General features: G+C 38.4%; 1 protein-coding gene across 1 annotated transcript in view; it reads left to right on the top strand.

Moving 5' to 3' along the window:
• COL6A1 (collagen type VI alpha 1 chain) overlaps window positions 1-18,370 on the top strand; it is a 68,512-nt gene that overhangs the window by 34,962 nt on the left and 15,180 nt on the right. Inside the window, exons 21-28 of the mRNA XM_058184921.1 lie at window positions 271-333; window positions 879-941; window positions 8,053-8,103; window positions 8,197-8,232; window positions 9,619-9,681; window positions 10,814-10,879; window positions 11,507-11,542; window positions 13,262-13,298. Of these exons, the coding sequence (XP_058040904.1) occupies window positions 271-333; window positions 879-941; window positions 8,053-8,103; window positions 8,197-8,232; window positions 9,619-9,681; window positions 10,814-10,879; window positions 11,507-11,542; window positions 13,262-13,298 (415 nt within the window). The remainder of the gene's footprint in view (window positions 1-270; window positions 334-878; window positions 942-8,052; window positions 8,104-8,196; window positions 8,233-9,618; window positions 9,682-10,813; window positions 10,880-11,506; window positions 11,543-13,261; window positions 13,299-18,370) is intronic.

Here is an 18,370-nt window from a genome sequence, read left to right as displayed (position 1 = left end):
TTATACTAAAAAAACTATAAACAACTTGAAGCCTATAAATCAAACTCCTTCCTAAATCTGCCCACTCCAAATTTGGTAGATAGGTAGGGAAGGGAAAGGAAGGAAATGAAATGAAATGAAATGAAATGAAATGAACAGCAACTTCAGGAAACTCCCTTTAGATCATTTTATGAGGTTTCAGGACAAGATTTGTGATTTCTGCAAAACTAGTTGGTTCTGGCCATGTATTATGAAGAATGAAACCACTGAACTAACATATTTTTTTTCTAGGGTAAAGTAGGTGCACCTGGACCTAAGGGTTTTAGGGGAGATGAAGGACCTTCTGGACCAGAGGTTAGTGTCTGTGGTTGGGGAGAATCCCCTATCTCACTGAATTTCTCACACACATTTCTCAGATCAACAGTGTTACAAAATGCATACAGATGTCAACTAAAGGATATATACAGATGTCAATTAAAACAAGGAAACATTGTGCATTTTAGATGTTAATTTATATATTTAGAATATTTAAGGGTATTTTATTACTGGTTGGTGTTGTATGATGTTCATATTGTGAGACCTGGAAAACAAGTGATAAAACTTTGCAAAGTATAAATAAGAATAAAAAAGTTGGCTCCCAAAATTTCTGGATTTAAATCTGCTATCCTTCAATATATCAGGCTCATTTAAAAAGAGGAAAGCAATGTAACATAAATCTACAAAACATTAATTGTAAGAGTCTGCAGCATCTTAAAGATACGGTGATATGTTGTTACTCAAAGATACTACAGTATAGAATTTGTACAGCTATTCTTCTGAAAATGAATTGTGGTTGTCTTGTCATTTGGTTTAAATTAACACTAAATATTAATGTAACTATTTCCCTTTTTACTTTTCAGGGTCCTAAAGGACAGATTGGACCACCTGGAATAACTGGAAACCCTGGTTTGATGGGTGATAGAGTGAGTGACATAATATCTGGGAATGCTAAATTTTAATTTGGCTGGTGTTCCAATTATGTTTACTTCCAGGGAAAACAGTCCTGGCCATAATCATACATGGTTAAGCTTCTGGAGCAACTGGAGTTCAAAGGGGTCATTTAAGCCTCAAGCCAGTCTTTAAATCTCATAGGGTTGTCACTACCTTCTCCCCATTATCATAGAATTCTAGAATTGAAAGAAGGCACTGAGGCCAGCAATTCCAATCCCCTGCTTAGTGCACAAATGCAAATTAAAGCATCCTGACAGATGATTGTCCAATGCTCTGGAATGAAAGAAATAAGTAATGATCTTCCATCTGACATTTTTCTATGTCCTTGAAGAACGGCATTGTTTCCCCATCCACCATTCACACAGTCTTTGCAAGGCTAACATTTCTTTAGTTCTTTAATTTTCTATTCAGAGGGCTTTGTTTTAAGCACCTGATTATCCTCATTATCCTTAATTTATTCCTGTTTGTCTAACTCAGTCTTAAAATGCACTGCCTGGACACTAGATACAATGTTTAAAATAGGGTATGGCCAATGCAGAGTAAAGGGTAATTCATCCATTCATGTGATTTGGAAACTATACTTCTCTTGATGCAGCCTCAAATTGAATTTTTAAAGAAATATTACATTACTAATTCATACCAACTACAATCAACTGCTATTCCAGTATTTTTCATGAGCACAGATAAGAACCAAGCCAAGAATCATCCTGCATTTGTGTATTTTTTACAGATGATTTTCAAGTGAGCTAAGCATACTAAAGATCTAAAACAATCCAAATTCCTATTCCCTGTTCTGATTAAACTTCAATCCTAACTTCCCCTTCTATTCTTCACAATTGCTTAGTAGACCCCATACCACATTGTGCCAAAAGAAGAATATAGTTGCTGTCTTTCTTTGTTGTCAGAGGCATCTTGCAGCTGGTATATTAATTATTTTCTTTTTCATTTTTAACGTAACTAAATAAGGTTAATTTATTGTCCTCAGATTCTACAATACTCTGTAATTTTCAGATCTTAACTAAGCTTTTTGTGCTCCATTGGCTCTTGAACTGTCTTCCGTGTCCTCTCTTTTGGAATAGTATATTCTAGGTTATTAAAGCCCTCAATAATTCCTGCTTCAAACTTCTTTGAAAGAACAATGGTTTGCTGTTGGGAAATATCTATATTTTACAGATTTACAGATCAATAGAGTTGGAAGACACCTTGTAGGTAGTGGTGAAATTCAGCTGGTTGTATCCGGCTGAGGTGAACCGGAAGCGGTAGTGGCAGGAGACTCCACCCACCTGCCTGGACGTCATCACGTCCCATTTTTTACCCTCTGCATGTGCAGTAGGCTCTGCACATGTGTGGAGGAGGTGCACGCAAGTGTACCCAGCACGTATACGTGCTCACATTTCCGAACCAGTAGCAAAGGTAAGTGGATTTCACCCCTGCTTGTAGGTCATCTAGTCCAACCCCCCCCCCCACCAAGCAAGAGACCCTATATCATTTTTCTCTAGACTGGTTGGGTAGTAGTAGACACCAATAACCAATATTTGTTCCTGTATCCTGTATCATGTAATATTTTAAGCCAGAAATTCTTTATGCAATCAGCACTTCGATTTCTGAGCAGGGATGAATACCGTATATACTCGAGTATAAGCCGAGTTTTTCAGCACGTTTTTTGTGCTGAAAAACGTCCCCTCGGCTTATACTCGAGTATATACGGCTTATACTCGAGTTTTTTTTTTCTTCCTTTTTTTCACATTATACCGGCCGGCGCGAACTTGGCGGGCTTTTGCTTTAGCGCGGGGAAGCCCTGCCGGTGCAGTGAGAGGGCGGGGCGGGGGAGCCGCCAGCCTTCTCGGCCGAGGGAGGGAGGGTTTCGCCGACCGGTAGCTGCCTCATTTCCCACCCTCGGCTTATACTCGAGTCCCCAGTTTACCCCAGTTTTTTGGGGTAAAATTGGGGACCTCGGCTTATACTCGGATCGGCTTATATTCGAGTATATACGGTAATTCTAACAAACAGCAGAACAATTGCTCTTTGTTCCCGTATTGAACAAATACCTTGTTTCTTATCTTATCTTCTTTTGACCCCTGAAATATGGCCTTGGCCTTTTTATCAGGTGGGTCTTATTATTTTTGAGGTGCAGGAGGGCCTTAAATTTTGGCCTGCGGCAGAGGAATGGTGCCGGAGCGCCTACCAGCTGCTTCGCCAGGGCCACTCAGGCAGCTGCCTCCAGCAATTGTGGCAACTTTTTGGTTGCTTCCTGTGCAAACAGCACAAGATGAGGAGGCGAGGTGAGGAGGCAAAGGGGGGGAACATGTCCCACACACACCTGCCATCCACGTGGAACAACCTTGCGGAGGCCGCTCTCGCAAACCCTAGCTCAAACGCCCTTCCCTTAATGGTGGCTGCAAAAAAAGCGGCCGCAAAGAAACTTTTGTCAACCCTAACCCTATTAACCTGGGACTGGGGGAGGGGGACTGGTGCTGGAGCTCTGAGCAGTGGCCAGTGCGGGCTGTCTGTGCAGCCATGAAGCATGGCAAGAGCTGAAAGTCAGGTAAGACACGGTGGAGAAGCAAGATGCATGTCTTACCTGACTTCCAACTCCTGCCTTGCCCAGCGATGGGGGGAGAAGAGACGACAAGGGGAGCCCCGTCTCGCTTCTCCGCTGCCCCACTCCTCCCAACCTGCCACTCCCCCTCACCGGCCGAGATGGCAAGCCAGATTCAGGGATCTGAATGTGCTGCCATCACCCAGGAGAAGAACATGAGAAATGGGGTCTCTTGCAGCGCGTACTCTCTCTCTTCTTCTCCCGAGTGGCAGCAGTGCATCCAGCTCACTAAATCTGGCCTGCTGATCTCGGGCGGCAGCAGCTCTGACCCAATCCTTACCGGCAATGCTGTGGGCGAGAACCAGCCATGCCAATCCTGCTTCATGGCTGTGCAGACAGCCCACACCGGCCACTGCTCAGAGCTCTGGCACCAGTCCCCCTCCCCTCAGTCCCAGGTCGACAGGGCTAGGGCTGGCAAGAGTTTTTTTGCAGCCGCTCTTTTTTTGGCCACCACTAAGAGAAGGGGCACGCAAGCTAGGGTTTGCGGGAGCAGCCTTCGCGAGGCCGTTCTGTGTGGATGGCAGGTGTGTGTGGGGCGCATGGGGCATGTTCCCCCTCCTGTTCCCCCCCTCTGGCCTTGCCTCCTCACGTGTTGTTTGCGTGGCAGCTGCGTGTGCATCTAAGTATTTGGGGGGGGATTTGGGGGGAGGGCTTATTTTAGCGCATGCGCTCGAAAGCCCAATTGGGTTTATTATCTGGACACGTCCTAGTTTTAGGGAAACACAGTATAACTAATCTGTAATCATGGGAATCATTCCACCAACTCTCCATCCAATTTATTCAATTATATTGCTTCCTGTACTTCAAATGCCTTTGAATCAATTGCCATAATTTAAGCATTAGTTTATAGACAACCAATGTTTGGTGATAGAGTGGGGTGTTTTTTTAAAAAAAAAATACTTAAAGGAATTTAATGAACACAATTAAAAAAATTTTTTTTGTTCTTCTACACCTCAGAAACATTTATAAAAAATGGATTTTCCAAGGCGATTGTTTCCAGTATCCCCAAGAATTCAGTTTCAAGTCACCTTTGCCATGTGCAAAAATCAAATTTTTACTAGCAGTGTTATAGCAGTAGATCTTCAATCCAAGTAACCTAAACCCAATGGTCCTACATTTCATTTGTCTAGCCAATCATTCATTTTTAGCTTTCTTCCCCCCCCCCCCCCATTTTTGTCCTTCTCTGTGGACTGGGAAGAATGAATAAGACCACATGACCCTCCAGATTCTTATTCTTTTTCTTCTTTTTTTTATTGAAAAAGTTTTTAAAAAAACAAAGACATTTTCGCCCCCTTTTTCCCCCTCCTCCCAAAACCCTTCCCCTCCTTCCCCGGCTTCCCGGTCAATCACAAGGTATTGTTATACATAAACCAAACATAGAATAAAATTTTCCCTTCCAATCCAATTAACCTCATCCAAAGCTTTTCATCTCCCAAACCCCTCCCCATTAAATAAAATAACTTTCTAATTATTCAAAGGCAATCTGATATTTCTTAATCTGATATCTGTTTTGTATATAATCAATCCATTTTTTCCATTCAATTAAATATCTTTCCTGCGTATTGTCTTTTAAGAAAGCTGAGATTTTAGCCATCTCAGCCAAATTAATGACTTTCAGTATCCATTCTTCTATTGTAGGTACCTCTTCTTTCTTCCAATATTGTCCAATCAATAGTCTTGCTGCTGTTATTAAATTCAGAATCAGTTTAGTCTCAATCCCTGTACAATCCGTTATGATTCCCAAAAGGAAAAATTGTGGCAGGAACTTTATCTTCTTCAATACATTTTGAATAATCCACCAAATTCTTATCCAAAAGGCCTTAATTTTCTTGCAAGTCCACCAAATACGAAAATAGCGTCATCACAATCACACCTCCAACATTTCGCTTGGATATTAGGATACAAACGTGATAATTTTTTGGGATCTAAGTGCCATCTATAAAACATCTTATAAAAATTTTCCCTTAAATTCTGTGCTTGTGTAAACTTAACATTTCTAACCCAGATTTTCTCCCATGTTTCCAACATTATTGGTTCCTGAATATTCTGTGCCCATTTTATCATACAGTCCTTTACCAAATCCTTTTCCGAATCTATTTCAAGCAACACATTATACAATAGGTACTTGGAAGAAGAAATTCAAAGGAAGCAACAGTTATTAATTCAAAACCCACAAGATCACAAACTTAAAGAGGCTATAAAAATATTACAGAGTCAATTTAATATGTTAATGGCAGACCAGGTGGCAACAAATATACAATATGCTAAACATAATACCTTTTGTAATGCAAATAAACCTGGGAGATGGTTGGCATATAACTTAAGGAAAAAACAGAAAGCATGTGTCATACAAAAAATAGAATATAAAGGCAAAGAGATATATCAACAGGATAAAATTAAAAAGGCATTCTCAGAATTTTATACTGCTTTATATGCAAAAGACAAAATATTGAATAGGGATATTTGTGATTATTTGAAAGATTATAAGGTTAATATTCTAACACTAGAACAGAGGGAGGAGCTGAATCGGCTGATAGCTACTGGAGAAATAGTGGAGGCAATTAAACAATAAAAAATGGGGAAAACCCCTGGTACAGATGGTCTTACAGCAAGTTACTATAAAAAAATACAGGATGAAATATTAGGCCCGCTTAAAGAACTATTTAATCAGATACAACTAGGAGTGGGAATACCCCCGTCATGGAAAACATCTTTTATTTCACTGATACCAAAAGAGGAGCAAGATTGCTCTAAACCCGGTAATTACAGGCCGATTTCACTTTTAAATAATGATTATAAGATTTTTGTAAAAATAATAGCAAATAGATTAATGTTAGTTTTACAACAAAGAATTCATACTGATCAATCTGGTTTTATAAAAGGGAGGCAGATGAGGAATAATGTTAGACAGATTATTAATATATTGGAATATTTGGAAAAGAAGAATACTTCAGCAGCACTTATTTTTTTGGATGCAGAAAGCCTTTGATCGATTGCATTGGGATTTTTTATTTAAATTAATAGAGAAAATGCAATTTGGAGATTGTTTTGTTAGAATAATCAAAGCGATTTATGGAGAGCAAACAGCACAGATTATAATAAATGGTAGTTTGACAGAAGTTATTAAGATTGCGAAAGGAACGAGACAGGGATGTCCCTTATCACCATTATTGTTTGTTTTGACTCTGGAACCATTATTAGATAAAATACGAGAATTAACGAAAATAGAGGGAATTAAGATTAGACAATATGAGTACAAAGTTAGAGCTTTTGCAGATGATGTAGTGGTTACCTTAACAAATCCTATAAATTCAAGTAGATTTTTGTTGGAAGTAATTGATAAATATGGAAAGGTATCAGGATTTAAAATAAATCAGAATAAAACAAAAGTGATAATTAAAAATATGTCTATACAACAGAAACAAAAACTAGAGGAAATGACAGGATTTGAGATGGTAAAAAAGATTAAATATTTAGGGGTCTATATTAGCTCATCGAACAAGAAACTTTATAAGAATAATTATGACTTGCTATGGCAAAAAGTTCAGAATGATATGAGTGTCTGGAAAAAATTGCAGTTGTCGCTATTGGGAAGGATTAAAATGAATGTGTTACCTAGATTTTTGTTTCTGTTCCAGATGATACCAATAATTAAAAAGGATAAAAATTTGGAAGATTGGCAGATTGGGATTAATAAATTTATATGGCAGGGTAAAAAGGCGAGGGTTAAAATGAAAATAATACAGGACTCACAGGAAAGAGGTGGCTTAAAAATGCCTAACTTTAAACTATATTATGAAGCAGTAGCCCTTTCAGTAATAAGTGACTGGTTTAATTTAACGGAGGAAAGAATTTTGAATATAGAAGGTTATGACTTGTTATATGGATGGCATGCGTACTTATTTTATGAAAAAAAAAAGTGGATAGGGCTTTTAAGAATCATGTGTTGAGAAGTGCTCTTTTGCGGGTCTGGAAAAAATATTCTTATAAATTAGATTACAAGATTCCTATATGGGCGAGCCCTAGACATGCAATATAAATATAGAACAGAAACAGGAAATGATTACTTATAAAGAACTTTTGTATGCTGAAGGAGGTAGATTGCAATTAAAATCATTACAGGTATTAAATGAAGAAGGGAGGAATTATACTTGGTTTCAATATGGGCAAATAAGTGCTAGATGGAAAGAAGATCAAAAAATTGGTATAATGCAAAGGGAGGAAAATTTAATAAAGCAAATTAGAAATCAGACCCAGGAGCATATAAAGACCCTCCAGATTCTTAACTCTTGAGTTTCAAATCACATATTGGTCAAGACGTCAGTTCAGCTTTTTCTTTTTTTTTTATTTCGTTCAAAGATTTTATATTTTATCCAGTTATCCATTTTTTATCCATATTTCGCTTTTTGTCATTGTGGATTATAATAACTAATTGCCAATAGGTTCAAACTCTGACTTCTATTAATCCCCCAATTTCCTCTTAGGGAGATGATGGCCCACCAGGAAATGGGACCATTGGCTATCCTGGTGCTCCAGTAAGTTTCATTTCATAGTGCAAAAGTTTAAACAGAAGTTATTCACTTTATGCTGTTTTAATTTTACTTTCCAATCTTACTTTACTTTTCCAGGGAGATCCCGGAATCAGAGGGGACCGTGGACTTAATGTAAGTATTTTTCTCCTCCTTACCTTACTGAACAGGTGAAATGAGAATCCCTTGTTTCTTTCTTGAAAAAACTGGTGTTTGTTTTGTAAAGAAGCACGAAAAAGTCATCCTCCGCTTCTGCAGCATTTGGATTTCTCAATTATATCTATTTATTTTAAGTAAAGCGGCCTAAATTAAGCTGTTAGTTTCCTGTAATAATTTTGCCTCATGACATAATATTGTAATGAGGTGCCTTAAGATGGGGAGCTGAAAGGTAGTCAGAAGCAGATTTTTCTCACAAATGCATCTTTGACCATGTTTGGGAACAATGAATTACAAATTTGTATGTAGCAGGAGCATACCTCAAGGATGTGTCTCTCTGGCACTTTTTCATAAATACTGATATACAGGGCAAGTGGATTTGTAGATCAGGTCTGTTCTCTGTCATCATTATTCCCATCCTCTCAGCCTTCTGTCCTTCCCAGCTCACATCAGAATTACCCTGGCCACTAATGGATGTGTCAGGATGGTTGGGTTCAAAACCCAAGAAAGAAAAACCCCAACTCTATGTTTATAGAGAAAGATACTTTTACTGAGTATGAACTGAATGCAACGAAAGAAAAGCAAAGTCTGAGGCAATAGGCGCAAAAATTAGATATTGAAAGCAATCCCAAATCTCTCCCCCCAAGGAATCAGGTTCAGTGTCCAATTTACATCTCCCCAAGGTGCCATGTGGGGCTCTTCTTCAGATGGGCCCCATCTCTCTGGTATGCCGGAAAGGTTGACCTTGACAGCTATCAGTTCCTTTCACAGCTGCTTGAAGCCTGTGAGAAGTTTCGTCCCTTTTCTCGAGATGTCTCCACCAGCTCTCTTCCCCCTCTCCCATATACCAGCAAAACCTCCCCCCTCCCGTTACAATGGCAGCCGATAGCAAGCAAGCATCATAGGCGGAGGCTGACAGGATGTGTGCTTCACTGTCCAGTGCTGCACATGTCAAGTTGTAGAGGAAGGGATTGGGGGGGGAGGGGGGGCAGCCACTGAAGGGAAATCTTACAGGTCCAAAAGAGACTTTTCTATAAAGAGATTGTTGGGGTTCTCACAAAATATTATAAAATTGTATTCCTGCCATGTATATTTGAGATGAGTTGGGCATACTTTGTCATTTGTTCTGAAAAACTTTCCTTTGCCAGCAGTCCTATTTGATACAATAAATAGTTTAAAAAGAACAGCGCACTGAATGGAAACCAAAATCTTACTTGTATTGCAGTTGAATATTCTGATAAATAAAATAATGAGTGCCACTTTTCTGAAGAAGGCTTAGGAGAATGGAGTTATTTACTGTCAGTTGCAGAAGTCAGTCCCAAATTCTTTATATGCTTTTTTAAAATGTTGCCTTGTCTTCTTTAGGGCACCAAAGGCTACCCTGGGCCCAAAGGCGATGATGGTGAAATTGGAGAGCCTGGTAAACAAGTAAGTAAAAATGGAATAGAGCATATTTGTCAAGAATCAACTCCTTTAGATAATAATCCATGTTTTTCACCCCATTCTACCTATTTATTTGAAATGAGAATTATGTAGTAACATTAGATGGATTGTATTATTCTGAAAAGACCCATGTGTTATAGTTTAGAAATGACTGGAATGGATGGGGGATTTGTTCAACCGCAAGCAAATTTAGAAGATAAAAGAGGGAATTAATTGTGATTCAGCCTAAAACTCTGTGCCAGTTATTTGGGAGTAAATTGAGTTACACAGAAGTCCACACATCTTCAAATTGCTGAGGTTGAGAAATACTCACTTATATAGTCTGTTTTTGGGATCATCAGCCAAGGAAAGGTTCAGGTTTTTGGTCATCAAGTCATGAAAGTAGTGGATGGGGCTGCTGGACACAGGATGATAATCACAGCAGATACTGATTGAACATCAGATGTGATCTTTATTTTACTTTAAGAAAAAAATTGATAAGCACTACTCTAGAGGTGAATCTTCCTACAGCACCTCTGTAGTTTGAAGCTATGAAATAATTATGAAAATATGACTTCAGTAACAGAGTTGTTAATGCCAGGAATGCACTACCAGACCCTGTGGTCTCTTCCCCAAATCCCCAAAGCTTTAACCAAAAACTATCTATTGTTGACCTCACCCCATTCCTAAGAGGTCTGTAAGGGGCGTGCATAAGAGCACCAGGGTGCCTACCGTTCCTGTCCTAATGTTACCTTTGGTTGTATACAATTTCATATAATTATTACATACTTATGGTTATATATATGCTTATATATCGTATAGTTATTTCATGCTTATGCTTATATATAATGTTATGACAAATAAAAATAAATAAAATTAAAATAAAACAAAACAGAAAAAAAATTACTTAGAGGCTCAGCATAGCTGTTTCAAGGCCTTCACAGGCTCTTGTGAGGTTTGGACTAACACCAAATTATCTATTAGATAAGTCATTTTCATAATTTTCAATTCTATTGTAATTAGAAATTTGAACAAAAGGAAGCAAATAAGCCTTTCTCTTGTTTTCTAATAGAAAAGAGCTGGTAGCACCACCATCCACTTAGAAAATCTTCCTTGTTCTTGTTTTTTCCCCTTCCAGATAGCTGAACCTGGGATCAAAGGCAAGAAAGGTGCCAAAGGTTACAGGGGATCAGAAGGAGAGCCAGTAAGTAGCAAAATAAACTTCTTATTAATTCCAATATTACAAAGAATAGAACATCTCACCCCTCCTTTCATTTTAGATCTTAAAGAAAGTAACAGGCTATGCTATCATGATACTATCAGGAAGGATAGGGTTTCCCAAACTTAGCCTCAGACTGGTACAAATGACCACTATTTTTTAAGGCTTCTATAAGAAAAAGAGTTTTTCTGGAAAGACCTCGCCTGCAGGAAAAATTACCTTCAGTTCACTAGAACATCAAGTTTTAGTATCATTAGAATCATTGAAGGCTGTAGTCCTTCCAGCTGGTCAAGAAGTATGACTACAGCATTAGGGAGGCAGGGTTGTTGTTTTTCTTTGTCATTTTATCTCATGTATTTTAGAGAACAGCTATATTTTAAATAATGTGCAGCAGTTACATAGTCCAGGGCAATGGGGAAGATAGCAACCTGGGATCTTCAATAGCTAGCAGCCATAATTCTTTAGCATATTTTCATTTCTTCTTCAGTCTAGTTTGGGAACTGAGCGTCACCAAAAGCAACCATAGGTCACAGCCACCTTTCTATTCCTTCAGAATTTCTGTACGTAATTGAGAATTTTTCTCATATCCTTTACCATGATTTTATCTCCTAGGGACCTCCAGGACCTCCAGGACTCCCTGGGCCAGATGTGAGTAGGACTGAAATTATGTGGTTTATCTTCTTCTCTACACAACCAAGCACTATTCAAGTGTTTTCATGGAAAGTTGAGTAAACTGTTTAGCACAGCAAAACATTGCAGATATGAGAGATTTAGAACAATTTTATATAACATTCAGCTGCTTGGAGGAAGATTAGTTCCGTAGTCAGTGGCTTCTCTCTTTAAGTCCAGAAAATATTCTCAATATTATTTAGAGAAAGTTTTTTCTTTTAGTAGGCCTTCTTAGATGAATCTATGACTTTTTTCATTCATGGATACCTAAACTTTATCCATTCCTTGGTCTTCATTCCAATTTGTGAAATATACCAACAAGTAGTTTAAAAAACACTGGGAAAGATTTCCCGTCACTTACCCCAAGTTCTGCCAGTAGCTGTTCGAAAGCTTGTAAATGCAGGTAGATAAATAGGTACCACTTTGGTGGGAAGGTAAAGTGTTCCACATTTCGCCGTCCTCTTTGCAGTGTGATGTCATGCTGACCACATGTCTGCGGAAATGTCTTCAAACAACATTGGCTCAATGGCTTAAGGAAACAGGGATGGGTACCCCTTCTTAAAGGATTAGTGGATTAAAATCCACAGATACTCCTTTTTTCCTTTACCAACAAATAAGAGAGCCAGTTTGCTCTAGTGGCTAGGGCACCAGGCTAGAAACCAGGAGGCTGTGAGTTGTAGCGCTGCCTAAGGCAATAAACTTGACTGGGTGACTTTGGACCAATCACTTTCTCTCAGCCCAACTCATTTCAGGGTTGCTGTTGAAGGGAAAATAAGAGGAGGAAGCAGTATTGGTTTGTTTACAACATTGAATTATTTATAAAAACAATAAAGGCAAGATTAAAACATGGAAATAGTTTTTAATGCTATGCTATATTGATCTGTATTTCAGTACAGATGCACTTTTAAATGAGTAGATCTAGTTTCACAGAAATCAAGATTTAGTTTCAATTACCAATTAAAATGTCAGAGATCTTTTCATTATTTCCTGCATACCAAATCATTCTCTATAAATGCTACATCCTTTCTAATGAAGCTTATGTAAATATATTATGAGGGGTCCTTGATGGTCTCTGAGTGGGTTGTTTTCTTGCAAATGTTTCATTACCCAAACTAGATAACATCATCAGTGCTGATTATATACTAGTATTGATCATGTTACCTAATTTATATAATGAAACATCTGCAACTAAACAACTCACTCAGAGAGCACCAAGGACCCCTCATAATACTTTTATATTTTAACCTTGAGCTACAAATATTCTCCTTTATTGGTAAACATATTAAGTTTGATTTCAGGAATAGATAGTCCATGCTTTCCAGTTCCCCTTTCATAAACTCCAATGACTCATTTGATAATGTCAGCAAACTTTGGCAATTCAGCTGCCAAAAATTGACACTGCAACTTCCTGCAGTTTTAAACAATAAAAAAGCCAATCTTAAAAGTCTGTATGTGTGTGTGTATGTTTGTACGTGTGCCTAAATAGATACAGATGACAGTCATTCTTTAACAGCCCTAAACTAAGATGTTGAAAGAAAGAACCTGAAGTTCAATTGTAGTCTGTAAATTTCCTGAACTGTTTGCTAAATTAACTGTAAGGATATCAAAGATAATTTCTTCAAGATTGCAGGGAAAGACCCAGTTCATTCTACATTTCCAAAGTCTCAATGAGACCAACTTTTCTTCCTTTGTTTTTAGGAATGTGAAATTTTAGATATCATCATGAAAATGTGTTGTAAGTATTTGATTTCAGTTTTTGCACAGTTAATAGTATCATTGATTAACAAGTGTTATCATAATGCGAATTGGCAGCTTACTGGTTTTATCAAATCACCATCACAAACCATAGAATAAGCCTCCAGGTTTTCAACTGCTGCATCCCCAATATAATGTATGCGATTAATACAACTTTTCCCAAATTAACATTGCATTCCTTAAAATTTAATAGGAATATAGAAATTATGAAGTTGCTTTAGTTGAACTACCTCAAGTAAAAATGTGTTTTTACAGCTACCATAGCAAATCACTTCTAACAAATTGATTAGAACCAGATCTTGCTTTTCACTTATTTTTCTGTTCTGAACTGCCAGCAAAGTCACACATTTTAAAGCCAAGTTCCATTCATTGTTTGGATATTTTAGGTAATATATCAAAAAATTGTTTTCATATATTGTAAATGAATGAAAGTAAAGGCATAAACCATACAAAGAAAGACTCAAATAATTCTTCCCCTCACATATTATTCAGATATACAAATCATGCATCCATGTATTCACAACAAGCAGAAACTCCAAAATCCTACAAATGTACATCTATCTTTAATGTTTCATATTCAGAAATTTTCATATTCAAAAAGGTCCTTGCGACTACCACCTTCAAGGCAACATTCACTGCTTACAATACAATTTCCTTCTTATTGAATTTATCATTATTCTAGTCTTTGTGTATCCACTGCAGGATGAAGGCCTCTTCTCTATGTTTACAACTAATACGGTCTTGAGCTTTCTTTTGCCAGTTAAATTTATATGTCACTGAATATATATATAACATACCCAGTCAATTATTCTCCTCAAAAACTCCTCCAGTCAGCATTACTCAAGAGCAATTGTGATAGAGAATAATAATTTCTGTGTTACCATCATTGCCACTTATTAGAAGGACTCAATTTTAAGGGATAAAAATTTGGGAAAGGATACTGAGGTTTTGAAAGAGATCAAGTGTCTGCCAGGTGCTACTGCCAGCAGAGGCAAGAGGCGTATTTTTAAGATAGTCAAGAATGCCAGTAAGAACTGAGATGTTTATGCTATTATACATCTTGACACAAATGATCTGTCACAAAAAGATGTACCGGTACTTTCTGTGCAGAATGATTTCCAGAGCTTGGGGAATGAATTTAGTAGTATAGTCCGTAGGCTTACCTCTTCAGAAGTTTTACCAATATATAAGGAACAAAAAAGGAAAGGCCAGTGTATAGCAGAGTTTAATGTGTGGCTAAAGGAGTGGTGGAGTGGTGTAAAAGGGAAAGGTTTGGTTATATTAGTCATGATGTCTGCAGCTGGTCCAATGAAAAACTGTACAAAAGAGTTGGTTTGCATCCATCAAAGAAAGAAACTGAGTTACTTGGCATTAAATTCACAGATTTTCTGGATAAATATTTAAACTGAACAGCAGGGACAGAGAGTTAATTGATACAGAACATTTCTGTCCCCAGCAGTCTAAAATTAATAGGGTTATCAGTACATGTAACATAGATCTTTGTGCAGGCAAGAATATCAACCTTGCTATTAAGCAAAATCAAGCATTTAATAGTGAGTGCCATACCATGTGCACTAATCAAACAGGCAGTAAGGAAGTAGGGGAAGTCAGGCACAACACAGGTTAGGTAGAAAGTAAACACAGGGTCGATCAAAATGGACTCAAATGTCTAAACACCAATGCACAGATTAAGGAATAAACAGGGTGGATTAGAAATTCAAGTAAATGAAGGCAGATATGATATTGTTGCCATTATGGAAACTTGGTGGTATGAAATCCACAAATGGAACATACAGCTAGAGGAATTTAAATTATTTAAAAGAAATAGACCAAATAAAAGAGGAGGTGGAGTTGCACTATATATAAAAAATAACTACATCTCTACAGAAATAGAGCACAACAATGATGAAAACTGGTCAACATAAAGGGGGGATGACATTCCCATAGGTGTATACTATAGGCCATCCAACCAAACAGAGGAAATAGATGAACTTTTTGCTAATCAGATAACTAAGGTAAGTAGGAAGCACATCACAACAGTAATGGGGGATTTTAACTACCCTGACATCAACTGGGAGACAAACTCTGCACCAAGTGGAAGATCAAACAGGTTGCTGACAAGCCTAGCAGACAACTTTGTTTCCCAAAAAGTAGACAAGGAAACAAGGGGATCAGCCATATTGGACTTAATTCTGACAGAGATGAAATGATAGAAGGTGTTGAAACTACAGGAACCTTGGGGAATGATCATGCAATATTGGAATTTAACATTATGCAAGCAAAAGCAATAGAACAAAGTCAAACTAGAATCTTGGACTTTAAGAGAGCTAATTTCAATAAACTTAGAGCTCGGGAAGCAGGAGTGAAATCCAGCAGGTTCTGACAGGTTCTGGAGAACCCGTAGAGAAAATTTTTAGCAGTTCAGAGAACTGGTAGTAGAAATTCTGAGTAGTTCGGAGAACCAGCAAATACCACTCTGGCTGGCCCCAAAGTGGGGTGGAAATGGAGATTTTGCAATATCCTTCCCCCAAGAGTGGGGTGAGAATGGGGATTTTGCAGTATCATTTCCCTGCCATGCCCACCAAGCCACACCCACAGAACCGGTAGTAAAAAAATTAGGATTTCACCACTGTTGGGAAGGATTCCATGGATGAGAATCCTCAAGGGGGAAACAACTCAAGAAGCTTGGGAAATTTTGAAAAGTGAGATTATAAAAGCCCAGTCTAGGATGGAGGTCCCCAATCTTTTGGACCTCAGGGACCACTAAATTCATAATTTTAAATCCCATGGACCACTAATAATGATTTTTTTAAAAAAGATAAATAGTATTTAGCGCAATATAAAAAATGCAAATAATTTTTCTGCGGACGACCAAAATTTCCTCATGGACCACCAGTGGTCAAGGGACCACCAGTTGGTGACCGCTGGTCTAGCACAATACCAATGAAGAAGAAAAATAACAGCTCTCAAAAGAAAGCAGCATGGCTGCATAAAGAACTCTGATAAATTGAAAGACAAAAAGGACAAGTATAAAAAGTGGAAAGAGGGACACATAACTAAGGCAGAATATCAGCAAATAGCCTGAGCCTGCAAAGATAAAGTGAGGAAATCTAAGGCTCATAATGAACAAAGGCTTGCAACAAAAGTAAAAAACAACAAAAAAGCTTCTTCCAATATGTTAAAAACAAGAAAAAAATCAAGGAAACAATTGGTTCATTGCTGGGAAGTGGCAAGAAAGTAACAAGCAATAAGGAGAAAGCAGAATAACTTAACTCATTTTTTGCATCTGTCTTTACACAAAGGGAAAAAAAGTCCAACCTATCAAAAACAGCACCACAAAAAACAGATTAGGAACACAAGTCAAAATAGGAAAGAAAACAATAAATGAGCACCTGAGCACCCTAAACGAATTCAAATCACCAGGACCAGATGGATTACACTCTAAGGTTCTGAAGGTACTGGCAGACGTGATCTCAGAACCACTGAACTATATCTTTCAAAGATACTGGAGCACTGGGAAACTGCCAGAGGACTAGAAAAGAGCTGATGTAGTTCCCATCTTCAAAAAACGGGGAAAAAATAGATCCAGGAAACTGCAGACCTATCAGCATGACCTCAATACCAGGGAAGATTCTGAAAAAGACAATCAAGCAACAAATCAGTGAACACCTAGAAGCAAACAAAGTAATAACCAAAAGCCAACATGGATTTGTCAAAAACAGATCATGCAAGACAAATCTTTTTGCATTCTTTAACAAAGTTAGTGGACCAGAGGAATGCTGTCGATAAAATTTACTTGGACTTCAGTAAGGCATTTGATAAAGTAGACCATAACCTATTACTTGATAAGATAGAAAAATGTGAGTAAGACTGCATCACCACCACCAGATGGATTCGTAACTGGCTGACCAATTGCACTTAACGTGTAGTCCACAATGGAACTACATCCACATGGAGGGGAGTATGCAGTGGAGTACCCCGAGGCTCTGTTTTAGGCCCAGTACTTTTCAACATCTTCATCAATGACTTGGACAAGGGGATAGATGGGGAACTCATCAAATTTGCAGACTGTTCTAACCATGGCTTCCTGAGACAGTAACAATCACACGCCTAGTCCCAAAAACCCTCTTTTTATTTCATCGGCTGTGAATTATTCATTCACAGCCCGTAATGAGTCCCAAGCAGTTTGTGAATAGTCCAACAGAAGTCTGCCACAGTCTTTCGGGATAAGGCTGATAAGCACCCACCTTTATCTCCCTTGAAATGCTGCCAAAGACCTAATTACCAATTAGGTTTGCAAGGCCAAATGAAGCACAAAGTCAAAACGGAGCTTCACAGTTTAAACTGACTAGAACAAACAAACTTGCTTCCTGTAAAGGCTCATGTCCCTTTGTTCCACCTTTATGTCTTATGGGAGGGGCCAATCATCTCCAAGCCTTACTCCTGGGTTGCCCCTTTTGTCTTTAACTGTTCTTGCCTTCTGGCAGCTCTGCGCATGCGCACACTGGGAACAGGCTTCCCCTGTTTCTTTGCCTCGCTGACATCTCATTCTGGAGGCTCTGGAGTCAGCACATAACTTCCAGATGGCCCTGGCCCCATCTCTGCCTCCGATGCAGAGCCCTTGTCCGAGCCTTCCCCAGATTCCAGGACTGGCCCATGTTCCTCCCCAGCCTTCTCACTGTCCAACTCTGCTGTCAGCTCTGCAGGCTGTCAGCAGACCACAACACAGTCAACACCAAGCTGGCAGGAATAGCCAGCACTCCAGAAGATAGGCTTAAAATACAAAAAGATCTTGACAGATTTGAATGTTGGGCGCTATATAACAAATTTAAATTCAGTGGTGAAAAAAGTAAGGTTCTACACTTAGGCAAGAGAAACAAAATGCACAGGTACAGTATACAGTATGTGGTACCTCGCTCAATAGTAGTAACTGTGAGAGGGTTCTTGGAGTCCTAGTGGACAATCATTTAAATACGAGCCAGCAATGTGCTGTAGCTGCCCAAAAAGCCAACACAGTTCTAGGCTGCATAAATGGAGGGATAGAATCAAGAA

This window comes from Ahaetulla prasina, chromosome 1 (genome assembly GCF_028640845.1).
Source record: "Ahaetulla prasina isolate Xishuangbanna chromosome 1, ASM2864084v1, whole genome shotgun sequence".
Classification (NCBI taxonomy): Eukaryota; Metazoa; Chordata; class Lepidosauria; order Squamata; family Colubridae; genus Ahaetulla; species Ahaetulla prasina.
This window is presented reverse-complemented; position numbering and strand designations above follow the sequence as displayed.